This window comes from Mytilus edulis, chromosome 14, assembly GCF_963676685.1.
Source record: "Mytilus edulis chromosome 14, xbMytEdul2.2, whole genome shotgun sequence".
Taxonomy (NCBI): Eukaryota; Metazoa; Mollusca; class Bivalvia; order Mytilida; family Mytilidae; genus Mytilus; species Mytilus edulis.
The window spans coordinates 29,931,597-29,951,943 of record NC_092357.1 but is presented as its reverse complement, the minus strand read 5'-3'; the positions used below and the strand labels follow the sequence as shown (position 1 = coordinate 29,951,943).

Genomic DNA, 20,347 nt, shown 5'->3' with positions numbered 1-20,347 from the left:
CGAAATGTTGTACGATTTTGACATATACATTTTGTACATATAAAAACCAAAAGGATTTTTTTAGATTTTTTTGTAACATCTTCTAAAAAGGTTCATGGTATGGAAGTATTGGACAAATGTACATTATTTCATGCAAGTCAACAACGGTGAAAAATAACAACCTCCGACAGAAAGCCAAAGTTGTCGCAATTTAAATTTTGCAATTCGTAACTCGTGTATGCACTTTAATGATGTTTGAACTTGACCGGTATTGTGTTAAAGCACGGACATGTCTGGAAAGATTGATTTTTTTAATATTCCAAGAACAACAACTCCTGACCGGTGATAGTGAACACTTCGATATCAAAATTTTATTTCGTCATCAGTAACAACAACAACATATTATAATTTGAAGAGCGGGGGCGTGGCGGGCGTGCACCCCCCACACCCCCTCCCTAAAATTTGCAAAACATCAAAGCGACCATAGCAAGCAAGTCGATCAACGTTTTATTGTTGCATGCTTTTTTTTATATAGAAAAGCTGTAATAAAAGTTCTTCGGTTAACCATGTATGAAGTATTTTGTGTTAGAAAGTGACGAAAATTTTTAAAAGACTATCATTATTCCTGATAGCCTTGAAATACTACCGTGTCACCATTATCACCACAAACTGTGTGGATTATGTACTAGGCTTAGCATGAATAGTTACATTGTAATACATTATATCTACAAGATCAATGTACTGATTTGTTGGCCATGGTAGAATAATGATTTGTACAAGTTATTATCTTTTTCTCAATAAACATTGTACTAAGGTAATTACTTGTACAAAATGTTTTTACAAGTATTATCTGTACAAAATAATAACATGTACACGGCATAATTATATATAGATTAAAATATCCTGTATCTTTGCTACTATAATTGCATACTTTAAGTATTCAAATGCATTCGACTATAAATATAATATCGACAGAAGATTAAAACGAGACGTAAATATAGAAACAAACATACAATGTATCTGCATATAGTACTCTTAAAAAAGCAAATAAGATTAATTATTTGTACATTTACATATAATAGGAAGTCACTTAAGCAACTGTTCTAAGAGAATACATTATCTACGAATCTTCACAAAATAACTAATTACTCTTTATGTGACATTGTCCATATCAAAGGATTTTGGGTCATATAGGGAATCATATTCTTAATTTGGCAATTTTTATTTAGGTGTTCAATCTGGTGAGCAGGATATACCTTTAGTCCAACATCAGTATCATGTATACTTTTATATTTCATATAATTATGCATAATATGTAAAAGATTGGATCGCGGTACATAACCATGTAAATATAGAACCAATAAATATGTATATCTATACAGAGTGTAAATATACCAAGTTCAGAAATTACTCCAAAGAGTATACAATTATTACTTTGTAACACAAAAAAAAAACCACAATCAGTTTGAGTGTTTAATGAACCCAATCTCCAAATTTCAATTAATGTACACGACGTACTAAAAGCAGAGACCAGAGGATTATGATAATCCAAACAGTTAAATCAGATATTTTCTGAATATAGTAATGAACTGATAGATTGGGTATTTATTTTACGTCCAGTAGCAAATATCTCATGAATTTTCAGGATGAGAGCAAATCAATAGTAGAAAGGTACTCCATTAAAAGCATGTCCGGAATAAACAGGGTCTGACACTGAAACTAGCATGTTTAATGTTTTAATATCAAACAAAGATGAATCATACAATCTAGAGAGATTTTTTGAAATAAGAGTCAATAGCAATCTCCGGCGCAGAGCTCATATCCGTTCCGTACTTACTACGTATCACTACACTAAATATAACCTCTGCCACACGTTGTGTGGAATTTGTCTCCAACCGATTTACAACGCTCAAGATTACATAAAATCTAGTTCATAAAGATGGCCGACTATAAATCGCACCTTCGTGTACTTAACAAAGAAAGCTTAGTTTTGAAAGAAAGGCAGATAGAAATTTTAGATTTGTTACGGAAAGGGAAGAAAGAAATCATTGGAATATTACCAACTGGTTATGGGAAAAGTTTAATTTACGAAATTGCCCCACTTATGCTCAGCGGCACTGTCATTGTGATTTCCCCCCTCACATCCATCCAGGTGGAACAGTTTCAGCGTTTGACAGAAACACCACTCAAAACTTGTATTTTGAACGTGAAGGTGACAGTAAATTGTAGTTAGGCCTACATTAATGTTTCAAAAACATACAATCACTCTGACACTACGAAAAAGTAAAATCCGACAACAAAGAAAATACCTTTTCACTCAGTTTTTAAATTTGAATAACTTTCTTAAACTATCCTAAATTTGTATAAAACTTTGACAAAAGCCTGTCTATAATCATTAGATAGTACCCAGTAGTAGATTTTGTAAATGAAAAACAGTTTGGCCTTTGATGTATCTGTTCCACTTCTAGCCTACAGTAGACCTAGTCTAACTGCCTAGTCCAAATAATTATGACGTCTTGAAAGGCAATTATTTTTTTTAATTTTTCTTCATCTGTTGAAGAAAGACTTCAAAGAAAAAAAATATAATAGCCTCTCAAGATGTCATAATTATTTGGACTATCCCACTTAAGCGCTTAGAGTATTATGTTTATTAGATAGGCGCTATATAAAAGCTATGTAATAATAATAATTAAGAATTGAATGCTTCTTTTTGTAAATTTATTGGGGTGTAAAAGCGTTGACCGAAGTACATTTTGAAGTGCTTCATACTAAAAATGTGTGCACGGTCAACGATTTTACACCCCTATAAAGTTACAAAAAAGAAGCATTCATTACTTATAATTACTTTTTTTAAGTTATGATCATGAAAACACAAATTTTATAATTTTGGATTTTATTTATCTGTGCACTTTATTTTGGGACGACGTGTTATCATGAATGAAAAGTTATATTGGGTTATACAATTGCTTAGGCTAAATAAAAAAGTATGTGTGGTTCCAGTTACATCTGAAAAAAAATTAGGATGGGTAGGTAGGTAGGGATTTTTTTTATTTTTTACATTGAGTCTATGGGAGCATCATTCTGACTTTAATAGTGCTCAATGAAAAATGACAAAAAAATCTTAAGGGTAGGCTATTTTTAAGCCGAAAAAGTAGGGACGGTAAAGTTACTGGAACCACACTTATCACTATTTTGTGCATTTTTCGTTTGATCTTTTTTTGTGATAATTTTCATATCATGCCACTCGCTTGAGATGGAATAATTATCACTAGAAACTAAGGAGGCCACGTGGCGTTGCTAGCGAAATTGACATGAACATGATGAAATTGACAACGTCGTCATACGTAAAATAGCGATAAATAGATTATCATTGGTCATCTCAACTCGATTGCTTTTCTCACTTTCGCTGTACCAGCTCAAGCGAGGAAAAAATCAATCTCGTTTAGATGATCAACGATAATCTATAAATATATTCTTATTTGGCCTTATGGAATATCACGTGATGTGCAGTTAGCCAATTAAAATAAAGCAGAAGGATTGATAATCTAAATAAATACACTCAAATTGAGCACAAACAACTGATAAATGGCCGGGAGTGGACAAGTCAACCCATTCATGTGACCATGCTATGACAATTCCATCCAGTTAAAAAAAAAAAGAAGAACCTGCCTTTCTGGTCTGTTTACAAAGGGTAGACCTGGGGGAGGGGAAACAGACATTCTTTTAAATGTGGCCTAGTATCAAGAGGAATATTTTTATTGATTGTTTTCCACTTTTGTTGAGCCTGGGAGTTACAGCAAAAAGTGGGCGAGACACTGGGTTCCTCGCAACCCTTAAAAGTTTTTTAGCAATAATTTTCCATCTGAAGACAGTATAAATGTATCCCATGAAAAACTGATTTCCATATATTTAGTTATTAAATTTGAAGAATTGTCTTAACCTTGAAAATGACCTAAAACTGATAAGGATTCTAATATGAAAAATGCCATGTTATAATCTATATTTATCTTACATTTAGGGTAGAATTATCACAGGCCTAGATATAGAAGATGAAATGGTAGATATGGAGTCAAGTACCCCTATAGAGGAAATTTACCATACCAACTTAATTTTTGCACACCCTGAGGCTATTTTTAATACAGTGGAGGGAAGAAAACTGCTAGACTGTGACAGGTATAAAAGTATTTGAGAAATATGATATAAATATATATAAAAAAGGGAAGATGTGGTATGATTGTCAATGAGACAACTGTCCATAAGATACCAAATTGACACAATTGAATAATATTTGGCTTCCATGAATGATTTTTTAATTATGGAATTGTTTTATGAGTACCTAAATGGTTAACATATATTTGTCTGTCAAATATTTTATCTGTAACTTAAAAATATCAATATATTTTAGTCGTGAAACTTCTCAGGTGTTTCATACATGTGCATGTGTATATTTATGTACACAGTATTTAAGCTTGTTATCATTTCAATGTTTATTATGATTTTCTTATCATATTAATGTATTTTCCATTTTGCAAATATCAGAATTATTCTTTCTCTTTCTTTCTAAGCATATTATTATTGATTTATTACATGGTTTATACTTTTTCTTTACCAACATAGATTCAAATCTGGAGTAAAAGCTATTGTGATTGATGAATGTCACAAGGTTCATGAATGGTATGTAGACTTTTAAATTTGCCCATTGATGTATTTGTCTTGAATTATTAATTACAATTGCATGATATACATGATATACATACATTTTTTGGTACATGTATTTATTTCATTGTTTGATTTAATTTTTTATTAGTTTCTTTTACAGTTGCTGAATTGAAGATTGAAGTTGTTCTTACAAGTTACAGTTCATTTGACAAAAGTTACATGTTATCAGGGATGTGTTCATTATAAAGTAGCATCTCAATAACATTTTTCTCTTGTCTTTCCTTTTCTTCATGGTTTATTTAATTCCTGTCTTGAATATCTTAAAAGCATTACATGATACTGTTGGTAAGTTCAGAAGGAGAAATATTTTATCTAAGGTAAGTGGACATTACTGTTCAATATGTTTGTTCATGATTTAATATTGATTATGATAAATTTGTACACGGTAGAATACATATAAAAAAAAACACCAATTTCAAATGAAAATATAATTTATAGAAATAAAACCCATTTTAATATAAACCAGGTCTGTTGCATATCTTTAAAGCACCTGTAGTTATTCAACATGATTTGTCTGTACATGACGAAACATGTAAATGTTTGTATTCTCTTTAAGTTTGCTTTTATACAAGACTCATGTTCATAGACTTTAAAGCTGAATGCATTGAATGTGTGGGCAAAGGTAATATCTTTGGTAAGCTTGCGTGTTAGCTGAACCGTTGAGTCATTATTAGGTAAGGTATACTACCTTCCTGTCTAGGTAGCCTAGTCCTACAGACAGATACATTTGTTATATCCAACTAGTCTACCCTAAAAGAAGGGTATTTACCCAACCTAGTAGTGATTTAGCGGTTCAGCTAGCAAGCAAGATAATCCAAGAATACGTACTACATTTGCCTACGCACTCAGTTCAATCGGCTGTCATTAAGATCATAACGAAGTGTTCCATTTGTGGCGTACCATTATGTATTCAATATGATTGATTAATGCAAAGTGAAGAAAATTTTTTCATATTTTTCAGGGGAAAATCATTCCGTACTGCTTTTAAGCATATACAGGATATGGCCGCTTTTCTTCCAGACGCAGCTAGACTTGGTTTAAGTGCCACAGTATCTCTTCAAGAAGAAAAAGATATCGTGAAAGCTCTGGGTATGAAAACTCCATGCATAGTCAAAGAAAGTCCTGATAGAACAAATATTTATCTTGAAAAAAATCTGAAGGGTTCAGCAAATGATGTTTTTGAAATGTTTGAAAATATATATAAGCCTCTCTGTGATAATTTGTTTGTTAAGAAAGAAAATTTTCCTGTAACCCTTGTATATATTCCCATTCAATATATGGGCAGTGCAATGTCATATTGTAGATTTATTTTTAGAAATTCTAATTTACACAACTGTTTGTATGGTGCTTTGTGTAGTGGACAAGACGAAAAAGTCAAAGCTACAATTTTAACAGATTTAGGTAAAAAGGTACCAAGAATCAGATTAATTTTTTGTACATCTGTCATTGGTATGGGTTTCAATTCCCCATCTATTGATTGTGTCATTCACACAAAGCCTCCCAGAAATTTATCTGATTTTGTCCAAGAAATAGGACGTGCTGGTAGGGATGGCAGACCAGCTAGGTCAATATTGTATTATTGTAAAAGGGACATATCAAATAATGTACCAGATATTAAAAATGATATTGTGCAATACTGTAATGTTGATACATGTTTACGTTCCTGTATGTTAAGTCAGTTTGGTTTTGAGAAAGGAGACATGATTGATCATGAATGTTGTATGTACTGTAAGGAGAGTTGCAAATGTATTGAATGTGAGATTTTAAGAATTGAATTATAAAGGAATAGCTTCAATATAACAAAAAAGAAGATGAGTTTTGATAGCCAATGAGACAACTGTCCACAATAAACCAAATGACACAGACATTAACAACTATAGCTCACTGTACAGCCTTCAACAATGAGCAAAGCCCATACCACATGTTGGTCCATACTTTTTTCAACAACTTTTGCTGAAATTTCAAAATCTGATGTGATGTAAATTTTGTTCTCTCTATCAAGCAGAACGAAAACAAAAGCAAAACAAATTCAAATAATATTTTTACTGGTTGAAACTATCAGTTAAATTCTTGCATAGATTTATAACAACAATTATGCAATCTTTTTATTAAATAGTTGATGGCATAGATCAGTAACATTATTTTATATATTTTTTATGCAAAAAAAGTATATTAGCTACATTGTAGAATGAAATGAAACTCATCTTCTATCACCGTTAAATCATTAAAAAATATGATTTCTTTCATTTCTTATAGTACTGACATATTTAAACAACCAAAAGTATGGGAATTAATTTCTTAAGATACAATTGAAAAAATACATTTCATGCCATAACTTATAGAATTTTTTACACTTTGCAGAACAGTCTTATAAAACAAATTTGTTCTTGTTTAGCCAACAAGACACCGTCTTATTAAAGATTAATTTGAGCTGTCTAAATTCAACAACTACTGATTATCCCAATACTAATTTGAAATAAGATTATGTAACAATCATTTTATATATGTTGCCTAACTCATACATTTTAAACAATTAAACACAAGTTCAGTTAGTTCTTTAAAACAACACCTTTAATATACAGTTGTCATTCACAAAAAAAATATTCGAAAATTACAATTATAATGAAGTTGAAATTCACCCCATTCACATTTCTGTTTGATCTTTTGTGAATCAACAACTGTTCACAGCAGTCCAAACTCCAAATAAACCTTTTCTATCATAGGAAAAATGTTAAACCCCCATATCTAACATAAGTATCACACTTATCACTGTTAACTTATTGAAACATAGGGATACAGTAGTTCTCCCCATACTGAACTCCTCTACCTTGTTCTGTAAAATATCTATGTACATGAAGAAATTTATTATGATTTGATAATAAAACTTCAGATTTTTTTCCCCAAAAAAACTATTGCTGTCATAAACCAATGAATTAATAGGTCATACAATTCAACCCTTCCCAAATGTAACATTCATGTTTTCTTTGTAATGACAGATAAACCTCATTTTTCTGTGCAAATTGACAATGTATTTTCCTGTAAACCATCTTTTGTTGCAGATATCAAAAATATATCACCAGCATACCTCAACAAAAATGCTGTTATATCTTAAAACTGTAAAGCCCAATTGCCATAACCAATAAGCTCAATTTTCAAAAGTTTTCCCATAAAATAAAATAAATTCTGAGAGACATTAATTTAGCTCATTGAATATAATACAGGTTTTAACATTGCTATACATAGATTTTAAAAAAGTTTATAGTTTTCCCATTGATACCCTTTTGGGGGCATTTCATATATTCTTTAAAACATTTTCACACTTTTTATTAAGAAGTGAAATACAATTTTTTTTAAAGAAGAGAGATAATCAATTTGCCTTCACCACCAACCAAAAAATAAAATGGTAAGCCACTAAATAAGACTGCTTTGATAAAAAATTTAACATTAACTTTGCCAATTTCAAATACTTCTGTCATAATAAAGACTCTTACCCAAATTGTTTCTTTTGTTGTTAAATTTGAACATTTTGAATTCATAATTTTAAAAGAATGATAATAAAAAGAGTAAACCCCCATCCTTCTTCTTGTTCTTTTATTCTTCGCCTGTTTACATTGTTAGCTATATACATGGTCTAAAACTACCTTAAAAATTTCAAGATATAGATGAAAATTACATAAAAAATGATTCACAATGTTATAAAAACTAGAAATTGAAATTATTTGTATCACACTCACACACTTATATAAAAGGAATCACAGTTATAATAATATCACAAATTATCACAGAACTTTGAGCTTTTCATCAAGAAGAGCAAAATATCATATAAAAAGGATAAATGACATATTTTCTTCAAGTCATAAATTATGATTTGAAATAGTTTGTTAGATTAATATTTCAAATTTCATTTTTTGTAAAAAAATTTTTTTATTAAAACTTGAGGCGATACAGATTAATATCTACTGATCTACAGTTCCTTATGAATGATCAATGAAGAATTTTCTAACTTTCTTCCTAATTAAATTTAACATTTCTTCCATATTTATTATCCTATCAGGGTGTTTTCTAATGTTACAAAAGGACTTCAAATTTCTACCTTTGTGATATGTAAAAGGATCTACAGTTTTCAAACACTTAACAAGAATCTCAAGATCTTTCACAGAAGACTTTTTAGTATGATTAACAGACAGTTTTGGTAATCCGAGACATCCATCAACTGTTCTTCCAACTCCAACACAAGTGTCAGCAGCACCACATGCTCTCATAACAGCTTTTTCTGTTTTATTGGCCCCTTTGATAAAACAAAGACAAGATGAATAATTGTATGTGGATATTGATAATGCTTATTAATGCAATAAAAAGAATACTGTAAATTCAGAAATTAATGTGAGGTTTTTATGTTTGCAAAAAATGCGACAGAGTTGTAAACACAATAAATTTGAACTTGCATTTAAAATATTTTATATGAATTAAACAGATAAAAATCGTAAAAATTAAAATCCCATTTAAGTCTAAGATGACAAAATCGCAATAATAAATGCAAGCAATAATTTCTGATCTAACAGTGTATGTAGACAGCACAATGTATATAGATCAAAAATTATATTTCCATCATAATTATTGTCCTTTTAAAATGCTGATTTAACTGTTTTTTCTTTTTTTTTGTACAAGATAAGGCTCTACTATTACTACTTTATATTGAAAAATGGTTTTTGGTCTTAAATTCTTTGATGCTAGCAATTGCTAATATACTATTCCCTGTTGCAAAACAGTTAATAATTTTTTTTTAAATGTAAAAAGCAATTTGATTACTTGAGCTAAATATGTTTACTGTAAATTTCGCTGTAAACAGTAAATGCTAGCTGTGTGATCATACCTAGACTTCTTATCAAATCTTTCTTGTTTCTGATGCAGTGCTCTTGGACCAGGTCTGCCTCTTTGTTCTTCCCTGGTCCACCTTTGGTATTTATAAAAGCACCCTCTAAGGCTCTCAGAGACATTTCTGGTGAAAGAAGGTGCTTAGTCAGCAAAAGGTAGTTGACCAGTTCCCCAAAGTATTTACTGAATACTGAATGACCGAGAAGGAAACCAATGCCTGCCTTGCAGTTAACTTCCAGCCTCTCAAAATCTCCCTCTTTGGCAGTGTCATTCATGTTAATGATAAGGAGTCCCCATTCAATAACATTGATGAAATAGTTCATCACCTGGTCTTGTGCATCATGTTCTTCACCTTCAAATGAACAACAAAGCGTCAGCATTAGTAAAAATCATCAATTAAATGACATGTCATAAAAGTGCAATATTGCTGTTTTGTCTCAATTTGCTGCTTATAATAGAGTTAAGAGTATTTTTGTATATCTATATATGAAACTATATAGATGATGAAAACCAGATCTTTAAAAACAAATTTGTTTACTGGATACTTAAAAGGAGACTCAAGGGGAAAAAAAATTTCATCAAAAATTATAACATTTGTTCTTTTATTACAAATTCTTTTACTACATGATAAGTTGTTACATTATGATATTGTACAAAAAATCAACTGAAGAAATCGATTTTTTTTGGTCCAAGGTGACTTAAAATGTTTTTATCATTGAAAAAAGCTGCACATTATCTTCTTTTGGTGCAGAATTGCATTGTTTTTGCATTAAAATTGAAATATCTTTTTAAACTTATGTGTGACCTAAATATTTTTTTTCTTCAACTAAGGTGTACTGAAATGAAAAAAATTGTAAAATTTAAGCGATTTCTGTAATTTAATTCTTTTTTGTATTTTGATATTACCTCTATTTCTACTAATAGTTAAACATAAAAAAGGTACGTTAACAAAAGAGCATGCTTCGAAAGGTGACCTCATTTTTATGCCCCACTTACAATAGTAGAGGGGCATTATGTTTTCTGGTCTGTGCATCCGTTTGTCTGTTCGTCTGTCTTTTCATCTGTCCGTCCATCCTTTCGTCCCACTTCAGGTTAAAGTTTTTGGTCAAGGTAGTTTTTGATGAAGTTCTTAGGACACATATTCACTTTGATATGATGTTTCTAAATTTAATGCCAAATTAGAATTTTGACCCCAATTTCATGGTCCCCTGAACATAGAAAATGATAGTGCAAGTGGGGTATCCGTGTACTATGGACACAATCTTGTTTTATTTTATTTTTCTATTAAGTATATGATGAAGTTTATAATAAGAAAAAATATAAAAAATTCTATATTCGAAAAAAAAGATTTATACTCGTGAGCCCCCCTAACCATAAACACATGAGTGATGCCTACCATGTACTTTGCTATATAACTGGCTGAGTATAGAATCTCTGTCTTCACCATCTTGTACCTGTATTTGGTCAGCTGCAACATGCAGGAGAGCCTTCACCATCAAGAGGAACAAATCTTCATGGGCTTTGTAATTGCTCTTCACATTGCCTGTGACATCTTGTCTCCTTAGAATTGTTTTGGCATGGAAGAGAGTGCCTGGTGTACATAATGATTCTGCTGTATACAATGCCTTGTATGCTTTCTGTGTAAATAGATTTTGTCATAAGTAATTACAAAAGATAAAAAAAAATTGTTCATTTTAAAAACCTGATGGTGAGCTTTGCACAAGTTTGATGTAGGTCTTTAACTCCAAAATGGATTTGCTTAACCTTTTTGTCCTATATATTTTAATGAGCACCTAACAGACAATCATGAATAGCATACACTGAAAAAGAGTCACTAAGCTTAAGGTTCTCTCATATAATAAAAATTAAAAATTCAAAGCAATATTAACATTAATGGTTTGCATATTAGGATATATAAATTCATTGCTTGTTCAAAAAGGTTTCAGTAGCAGATTTTTTTACTGTATAGCAGTGTTAATGTGGCAAATTGAACAGTATAAACAATGTCGTTCAATCAATCAAGTTCATTTCTATGTTCTAAATTGATTATTGATACATGTATTAACACCAGAAAAAATAAAAAAAATAAAGTAAGTTCTGTATTTTTATAAATTTTTCCACATGAACAATAACTAAAAGAAATATACAGTAACATAGTTTGAAGTTATAGAGTATATTTGTATTTGTGCTTCATATTTTGAACCTAGTTATAATCTTGACTTTGTATTTCAATATTCATGTGTATTGCACAATGTAAGCATATTTCATGTATATATTATAATGCCGAACTATATGTGTAAAACTGCAGTCAAATTTGTAAAGGTGCTTATCTAATTCATGCAATTTATATACTATATACACAAATATTCAGACTTTTTAGTAATTGGTTGCTGTATGTACATGGGAGAAAACTACCCTTATATTAAACCAGTTTGAGCTACTTTTTTTTTTTATCAAACTCTGATCACCATATATTTTCAAAGATTATTAGATACTGTTCAAAGGGGAATAATCTTATATACTTAGTGATTGTCTCCCATATTTACTTTCTTCCATGTGCATGCATTAACTATTCAGTGTTCTATCGTGTTGTATTTCATTTTTATTAGTATTTCATTGTCTTAACAATAAAAACACTGTAATCATTGTATGAAATTTCAAATTAAATACTGTATTTCCATTTTTATACTATTTCAATAGCTTTCTTAAAACCCTTATTTTAGAACAAGTTTGTGTAGTTTTCTAGTTCTGACTAAATGTCTTACAGATAACAAATCCTGCTTGACATGCCAATGTTCAATTACTATTGGATTCAGGTGTTCAAATCTCCCCTCAGGTGTTAATGCTAAAAACCTTATGTTTTTTACATTCTGTAGCCTTTCCCTTGTTAGCTGGTCACCACCCAGGACAGCTCCATGTTTTTGCAACATATCAGTATTTCCTACAACATTGATTGTGTGTTATGTATTATGATTTACTACGTTAATTTCTGATATTACCACTGTATAATACATATAAACCAATAAAAAAATTATCACCACCTTAATTTGAAATTTTTGTGTTGCGACATGCTAATTGAAATGATTTGCCAAATATCTTGCATTTTGGTGGAGTAAAAAGAAAAAAAAATGAAATGTATTTCTAAATGGTAAAATCAGCTGTAAGACAGAAACACAAAGTTCAATAGAAAGACACACCAAGACGGACATCAGTACATCAAGGAAAAACATCAGGCCATCATTTTCTTGCTTGAATTGTTTCTTTTTTGTTATAATTGGGTCTTTTATGGCTCACTATGCGATATAGCTTTAAATCATTATCTTGATTTTGGAAGGCCTTGCAATGATCTATTGTTGTTAATTTCCATTTCATTTCCACTCTTGTGGCGAGTTCTTCTAACATTTTTATAACACAGAAAACACCAAATACTTGGTGTCTAGCTGTAATGAGAATGTACGTCACAATACTAGTAAATCATCCATTCTATTTTGATAGAATCTTTAAAAATGATTTTTTGAAATACAAAGCATAAACAATTAGATTTTGGAGCATTCTTAAGCAATTGTAAAATTGACTTTTTAATATACCATGAGCAAGAGTGAAAATTTCTGTCAGCTGTCTCTCGTACGCATCCATGATGTCCAGGCAATCTTCATTCTTACTCTCATTCTTGAAAATAATTGGAAGACTGAACACTTCCTGCTTCTTTGACATATATTCACTGTATCTGAGAATAAGCATTATTAATATTATGCAGACATATGGAATACATATACACATTCTCGTGCTATTTGTATATGATTCAGTTCATTTTATGACAGTTAATAACAGGATTTTGTTTGAAAAGCTGTAAACACAATACAGCTGTCCCCTAAAATGCAAAATGTTGACTCCTTGGTTTTTATTGTTATTGTCTTCATATATAAAATGGTCTATCTATGGCCTATTTTGATGACATTAAGATAAAATGCAATCAACTAGCAGATTTCAAGAGGTAAGGGAAATGACCGACAAATACAGTGATTACAATAAAACTAGTTTGCGGGCTGAGTGAGTATCAATACCTGTGGGGAATGTGTGTTGGAAGTTTCTTTTCTAACCAATCAAAATCTTTTTTGTCAACTATCATTCTTCCAATAAGTACTTTCTTCACATCTCTCAGTTTACTTTTTTCAGCATTGTTAGGTATGAAGAATTCTGGACTTATGTCACCCAGTGGAACCTAAATTCAACACGAACATAAATTGAGATACAATATAACAAGTATATATGGCATTCATCTTAATTGAAAATCATGATATAAATATACAAAAGTATAGATAACTAAAAACATATTTATAAAAAATATTGCTTAGTTTCGAATTTTTTTCTAAATTGCATAAAAATAAGATAAGTGTTACTGTAACGGGCCGAGATAAGGTAAAACTACATATGGAAGTCAATATTAAATTATGAAATTAAAAATAGAAACGGGGAATGTGTCAAAGAGACAGCAACCTGACCAACGAGGAGTAAAAAACCTAAAGGCCACTAATATATCTTTACATGTTTTTAACAGCAAAAGTGTAATTTCCGATGTGAATCATTTTCACTTGCATTTTGATTTCTAGTTAATCTCTGTTTTTATTTTAATATGATATATGTACCTCATCAACATATTTCTAAAGAAGTTATTAAGAAATTATCTTTTGTTTTGGTCTTAAAGTTATATTTTATGTCTGCATGAAAATTCTTGACTTTGGTCAGGCTTGAACTGACATTCCCAACTTAAACGTTAGTGTACTCACTTGTACTACAAAGACTTAAAACAATCATGCAAACAAAGAACAAACTTTAAATAAAAAAAAAAGAATAATGTGCTTAATTTAAACCGATACATGTATTACAAAATATATATATATATCTATTTACAGAAACATACTTTATATTTGTGATTTAAAAAACCTGTTTCATTTCAACTGCTGTAAAGGATTTTGCCCCCAAAATGTTTTAAAGTTAACAATTAGCATTTGAGATCTAAATTAATAAAATACCCCAAAACTCAAGTGAAAGAGTATTTAAAATACACAAATTTTGACCTACATGTGAGGTCAATGGATTTCTCTAAAATCGGCCTTTAATTCAACCTTTTTAAAGAATAATGAAAGTAATGAACGTCATGCTTTATAATACAAAAGTAAAAACACAAACTCTTATTCAACTCAAGAGTTTTGTCACTGATTGCATAGCATAACAATAATTATTTTATTGAATGTAAAAAAGTCAATATGATCTCACATTTGGTTTTTCCAAGGACAGGCCTGTGTAATCAAGGCGTGACAGAAAGGCATTCGACGCAAACCAGTGAATGTCCTTATTATCATTGTCTTGCCTTTGGTGATTTGTCTTTATATACATATCTAAATTATCACCTGTTATCTTCATTCTGGGGTTTGTCTTTAATTTTTCTACCAACAGGTTTTTTGATGTTTCTCCAGCTTTTTCCAAGATACGCAACTTACTTGTACAAGACAATGATATCCCCATCTGGTTTAATCTTCTAATGAACTAATATAAAAATATAAAATTTTGTTCAGTACATATACCCTAATTTTTATCAACTACAATTTCACTGTGTTAATAAAAAAAATTAAGCACTTTTATTTATTGATTGAATCAGAAATCACTAGTTGATTATAAGAAAATATTGCAGGCACAGCAGGATGGCAAAATCCTCAGAGGGTGTTCGATGATTTGTCACATTGCTCCTGGTCAAATAAATTAACTCATTAGTGTACATGTTACATATAAACATAAAGGGGAATAATATGATACCTCATCACTTGCATTACCAGCAACAGCCATCAAGGTGGTACATCTTTGGAACGCTGAGTTTTTGTTGTTTCTAGAAAACATTAATGCACTGTATGCCAATACCACACTAGTTATATTTCTGATTTTTACCACAGAAGGATTCTTTACCGAAACATTCATCATTTCATATAGTAGATCTGGACATCTAAAGTAAATAAAAATACAACTGAGAATCAAAATCTGAAATATATAAATCATCACGCAAATCATAACTGTAATATTTTTATAAAACATTGAAGCATATAATCTTTAACTTTTTAATACACGTTAAAATATTCTGATGTCCCTTAAATACCATGTTAAATTGGAAATTTTGGAAATTTTTTATTATTTTCAAGGGCAATAACTCTATCAAACTCAAATTAGATCTTTTACTTATAATTGCTTTGCAATGAAATTACTGAAATCTTTTAATGGAGCAGTTTTTAATACAAGTATTCCAAACTGAAGTTCATCTAACAGATGGAGTTAAAACATACTGTTTGCCCATTTGCTATAATTTAGTTTATTTTCAATCTTTTTTATTTCATTTTTCTTGTGGGCTATAATATACAATGTATATGAAGAAAGCTTAATGTACATGGTTTTTAAATTATTTTCATTGCCTATGCATAAATACCGTTCTTTCATCTCTTTGAGTATTTCTAGAAATATGTTAATTTTAGGGAGCTCATCAATAGTCAAAGATTTCAAAATTGACTGAAAGTCATATCTTGAAGATGGTGTCAAGTTGACCCCTTTGACAGCATCAAGCACACTTTTTACACCATTATCTATGTCATCTTCTTCATCAATATCATCATCACTATCCAGAGCAGTTTCAATATCAGGCACTTGTTCATTAAATGAATTGCAAGTACTAGTGCAATATGCATGGTCACTGTAATGTACAAATTAGATATAAGGTCAAGTGTTCTTTTAAAATGGAAAGGTTATTTCATGAATTAATACATATAAAATAGAAGTCAACATTCCAAAATTCCTGCTTTTATATATTTAACTCTATATATGACTGTAACATAATATTATGGTCCATTTTTTTTTTGGCAAACAAAAATCCCAATAATGCCTGTAAATGATCTTGATAAGTAGGTGAGCATATCTGACGAAAAACATATTTTTTTTTACCATACTGAAACATATTGGTTTTTATATGCCAAAGAAATTAATTGCAACTTTCAAATTCTAACAGTATAATTTCTAGGCTTGAGTATAATAATATAGGGTTATTGCATGAATTTTGGGGAATATTGTCCCGAGTAGACTTTTATATTGCACGAGTTTGTGAGTTCTACCCTTTTATTGTATAGCCATATAGTATTTGAAAGTGAAAATTGTTTTGAACTAAGATTTTGTCATTGGTGACGTCATGAATTTTGAAGATTTATTGCACTACTGCAATATCAGAATTTATTGCAAGCTGAATTTTGGTTACTTTCCGTGGGAAATATTATATTGCTAGGCAATAATAATTAATACATGTATGACACATATTTTTTACCTGCAAAATGTTCTTTTTACTCCAGATGTTATATTCACTGGATCCTGTGTGTTTAGCTCTGGTAAAGAGGTACTTGGTAATCTGTGTTTTGATATAAGACTATTTGAAACTACAGTTATTAATTCAGCCTCAGAAACTTATAAATCAAATAATAACTAATAAATATTGAATATATTAAAACATATAATTAACATTACATGAATACTCCATTGTAATCCATCTTAGAATCAAGCAAAATATCTATAAAAAATCAAGCTTAAACTAATAAGTCCCCCTAATAGGTAGTCAAAGTAATGTACACAAATAGAGGATAGATTAACATGGCTCTGAAGTCAGGAGCCTGATGTTGTGTGGTTGCTGTTTGTTCATGTGGTACATAAATGTATGTTGGATTTCCTGTTTGAATATTTTTCACTTGTCATTTTTGGGGCCCTTTACAGTTTGCTGTTCGGTGTGAACAAAGGATCCATGTTGAAGGGCGTATTTTGACCTATAATAGTCAACTTTTACAAATTGTAACTTGGATTGAGAGTTATCACATCAGACCTCATACCACATCTTCTTATATTTACTTATAGGAAAATTTCAAAGTGTATATGATTATAAATCATTTAGAGATAAATGCATGTATCAGAATATTTTATACTTACACACCGTCAGTTCTTTTGCATTGTATACCATCCCCATTGTCTTGGACTTCATGTAAAGATGCTGGAGATCTATATTTAGACATAAAGTTAAAAGAAAGAACATACTACATTTGTACATACATATATATATTTTAAACAGGTAAAGAACTATGATTAAAGAAGGGCATCTTTCTTCGTGTATTCAATAGATCAATTAAATGATCAACTAGAGATAAATGCATGTATCAGAATAATTTATACTTACACACTGTCAGTTCTTTTGCATTGTATACCATCCCCATTGTCTTGGGCTTCATGTAAAGATGCTGGAGATCTATATTTAGACATAAAGTAAAAAAAACCAACATATTACATACCTACATGTATATATTTCATATGGATAAAGAACTGTGATTAAAGCAGGGCATAAATTCTCTTCATGTATTTAATAGATCAATTAAATTATCTACTCTCTAAATAAATTACCGTAAATTTCAATCTGTTTATAGAATTTAAAGCTCAATACTGACATTAAAACATCTTCATGTGGGACGACCAAAGATTTAAATTTGAAATTGAAAATACAGGCAAAATTATCGCACATATTATAAAAAATGTATATATATTTTTAATTTGTTATGTTGTGTCACATGCTAATAGTAAAGTGTTACTTTGAATTAAATTGAATTGATTAAATAATGCTTTATATAGTACCTGAATAAGAAAGCTAGCTGAAACTCTGGGACTGATATGAAAGGGCATTTAAAAATACACCCTGTCATATCTGATTTTCATTGTTTTTAATTAACAAGTTGGTGACAATTTGTCAAATTTTAATGGGGATTAACTAATACACAACCTCACTCCTTTTAAGGTACTGTTGGTGAGTTAATCAGGGTGGGAAAACTGGCAAAATAGGGAACTGTTCCCCAAATAAGTAACAATCCCTCATTTGAGTTATCATTGGCCAGTCTTTGTGCTGAGTGGGAGCCAAGGCAGCCCAGGCTGATAAAATTGCTCCTGGGCCTGTAAAAATTATATCTACAGGCTAACAGAATCTAACTAAAAAAATTGAGCCCAGGGTCTGTAGATTTAAGAGTTTGTAGTGAAGACTGCATTGGTAGCTAGATAAAAAACTAAATTTTCTTTTATCTTAATATGACACATATGACACAAATTCTGACATTTAAAAAAAAGAAGCATTTTTTTATAAGATGAATAGAGCCTATAGACCTATCTTAATATGTTAATATAATGAGAAGATACAAGCCTATGAACACTTTTAAAACATGGCAATTTTCAAGACAAATAGCTTTTAAATTTCTCATATTATATAGAAATATTATAAGTTCTTAAGACATTAGAAGCAGTGAGTTGAATATGTTTCTTTTTTGGGACATTTGTGCCATTTTAAGTGAAAAAGACTCATAGGAAGAAAATTTACTTTTTTGCACTATCAAATAATAACTCAAATGAGAGATTGTTACTTATTTGATGAATAGTTCCTGATTTTATGGTGGCCCCCACCCTGATAAATATAATTCAAAACATTATAAATCTTACAAATGAGAGGGGATAGCTTTGATATTTTGAAATTTCAGTTAATCACAAAACTTTTTTAAAGGTACCTGTCCCTAAATATGATATAATTTCATTTTACCAAGGACTTATAACTAACATACGTCCTTGATTTTACTATTCATATAAATACATATCATTTTGTTTTGTGTGTTGTCTCTTTCTATGGTTTTCACCTTTGAGGTATCTATCTACCTTGTTACTGTTATTGTCAGTATAAGACTTTTTGAGAGTAAAATTAGTAGGCCACAACTGTGACCTGAGGATGCTATTTTGTGTTGCAATTTAATTTTGATTTTGAAGGAGATTGTGTCTCATAATTTTCTCTGTATTTTGTACATTTGTACCTTAGCTTTACTACAAAAGTGTTGACCCTTGTCATAAATGATCTACAATTGTAGCATAGGATGACATTCTCTTGGACCTGATCAACACAAAATAAGGAACAGAATTTTTTGTAAAAAACTTCTTCATCTCCAGATATGTTTATATATCTCCATGCCTTCACTCCTTTACAGGCCGAACAGATTTTCATGATACGTTTGTTGTTTTCTGTTTACATTTTCATGGATGATTGCAGACGACAAAGTGCCTTACTCTCAAAGCACACATACAACTGTTTTATGCGCATTACCATGTATCTTTATTATAATGTGTAATTGATAAAAATACTTTTAATTATAACTCTATCTTTATTTAAATGTTTTGAAGCTCATTTTTTTTTTTTTAGTAATTATTTTTTTTAGAGACTTGGAAAGTAGTGCATACTTTGCATAAAGAGGCGGGGCTTAAAAACAACGTACGGCAGAGGTCATTGTATTGTAGTGTACTAAGTATACGGAAAGGAAACGAGCGCTGTACGGAGATTGAGTCAATAGGTATAAATAGTAAGGAGTTAGATAAAGACGACGATGCCTTCTAGTAGATTAAAGTATATCAAGACAGATCAATTGAGTTTAAATTTTTTTTTTATTTCGCTTAGTTACCATGGAAATAGGATCATGATGAATTGCCTACAAAAGCAGTCACAAGGAGAAGGACAGAAAACACCGTTAAAAGACATACTCAAAACACGAAGAATTGACGCCGATCAATACATCAATAGTGTCATTTTGAAAAAAAAGGACTAAATTGGTTAACGAATCAGACGAAATGACCAGAAATAAATCCTACAAGTAAAACATTATTGACAATTACAGGAGAAAACGACGAC

The 20,347-nt window shown here is 30.4% G+C and overlaps 2 protein-coding genes across 3 annotated transcripts; one reads left to right on the top strand and one right to left on the bottom strand.

Moving 5' to 3' along the window:
* Positions 1-1,918: 1,918 nt before the first annotated feature.
* LOC139504100 (uncharacterized) lies at positions 1,919-7,299 on the top strand. The gene is made up of 4 exons (XM_071294159.1): positions 1,919-2,197; positions 3,998-4,152; positions 4,597-4,653; positions 5,660-7,299. Exons 1-4 carry the CDS (start codon positions 1,919-1,921, stop codon positions 6,477-6,479), a joined length of 1,311 nt encoding a protein of 436 aa, XP_071150260.1. The 3' UTR covers positions 6,480-7,299.
* On the bottom strand, positions 6,727-19,722 carry LOC139502420 (uncharacterized). 2 transcript variants are annotated; one of them, XM_071291872.1, is made up of 13 exons: positions 19,482-19,722; positions 17,822-17,890; positions 17,578-17,646; positions 16,928-17,008; positions 16,046-16,306; positions 15,388-15,571; positions 14,851-15,120; positions 13,638-13,795; positions 13,161-13,300; positions 12,339-12,514; positions 10,970-11,210; positions 9,572-9,925; positions 6,727-8,986 (listed from the first exon to the last, which is right to left on the bottom strand). In XM_071291872.1, exons 1-13 carry the CDS (start codon positions 19,667-19,669, stop codon positions 8,673-8,675), a joined length of 2,505 nt encoding a protein of 834 aa, XP_071147973.1. In that variant the 5' UTR covers positions 19,670-19,722; the 3' UTR covers positions 6,727-8,672. The 2 variants fall into 2 exon arrangements, with proteins under 2 accessions (XP_071147973.1, XP_071147974.1); XM_071291873.1 differs by lacking the exon at positions 14,851-15,120.
* Positions 19,723-20,347: the final 625 nt, after the last annotated feature.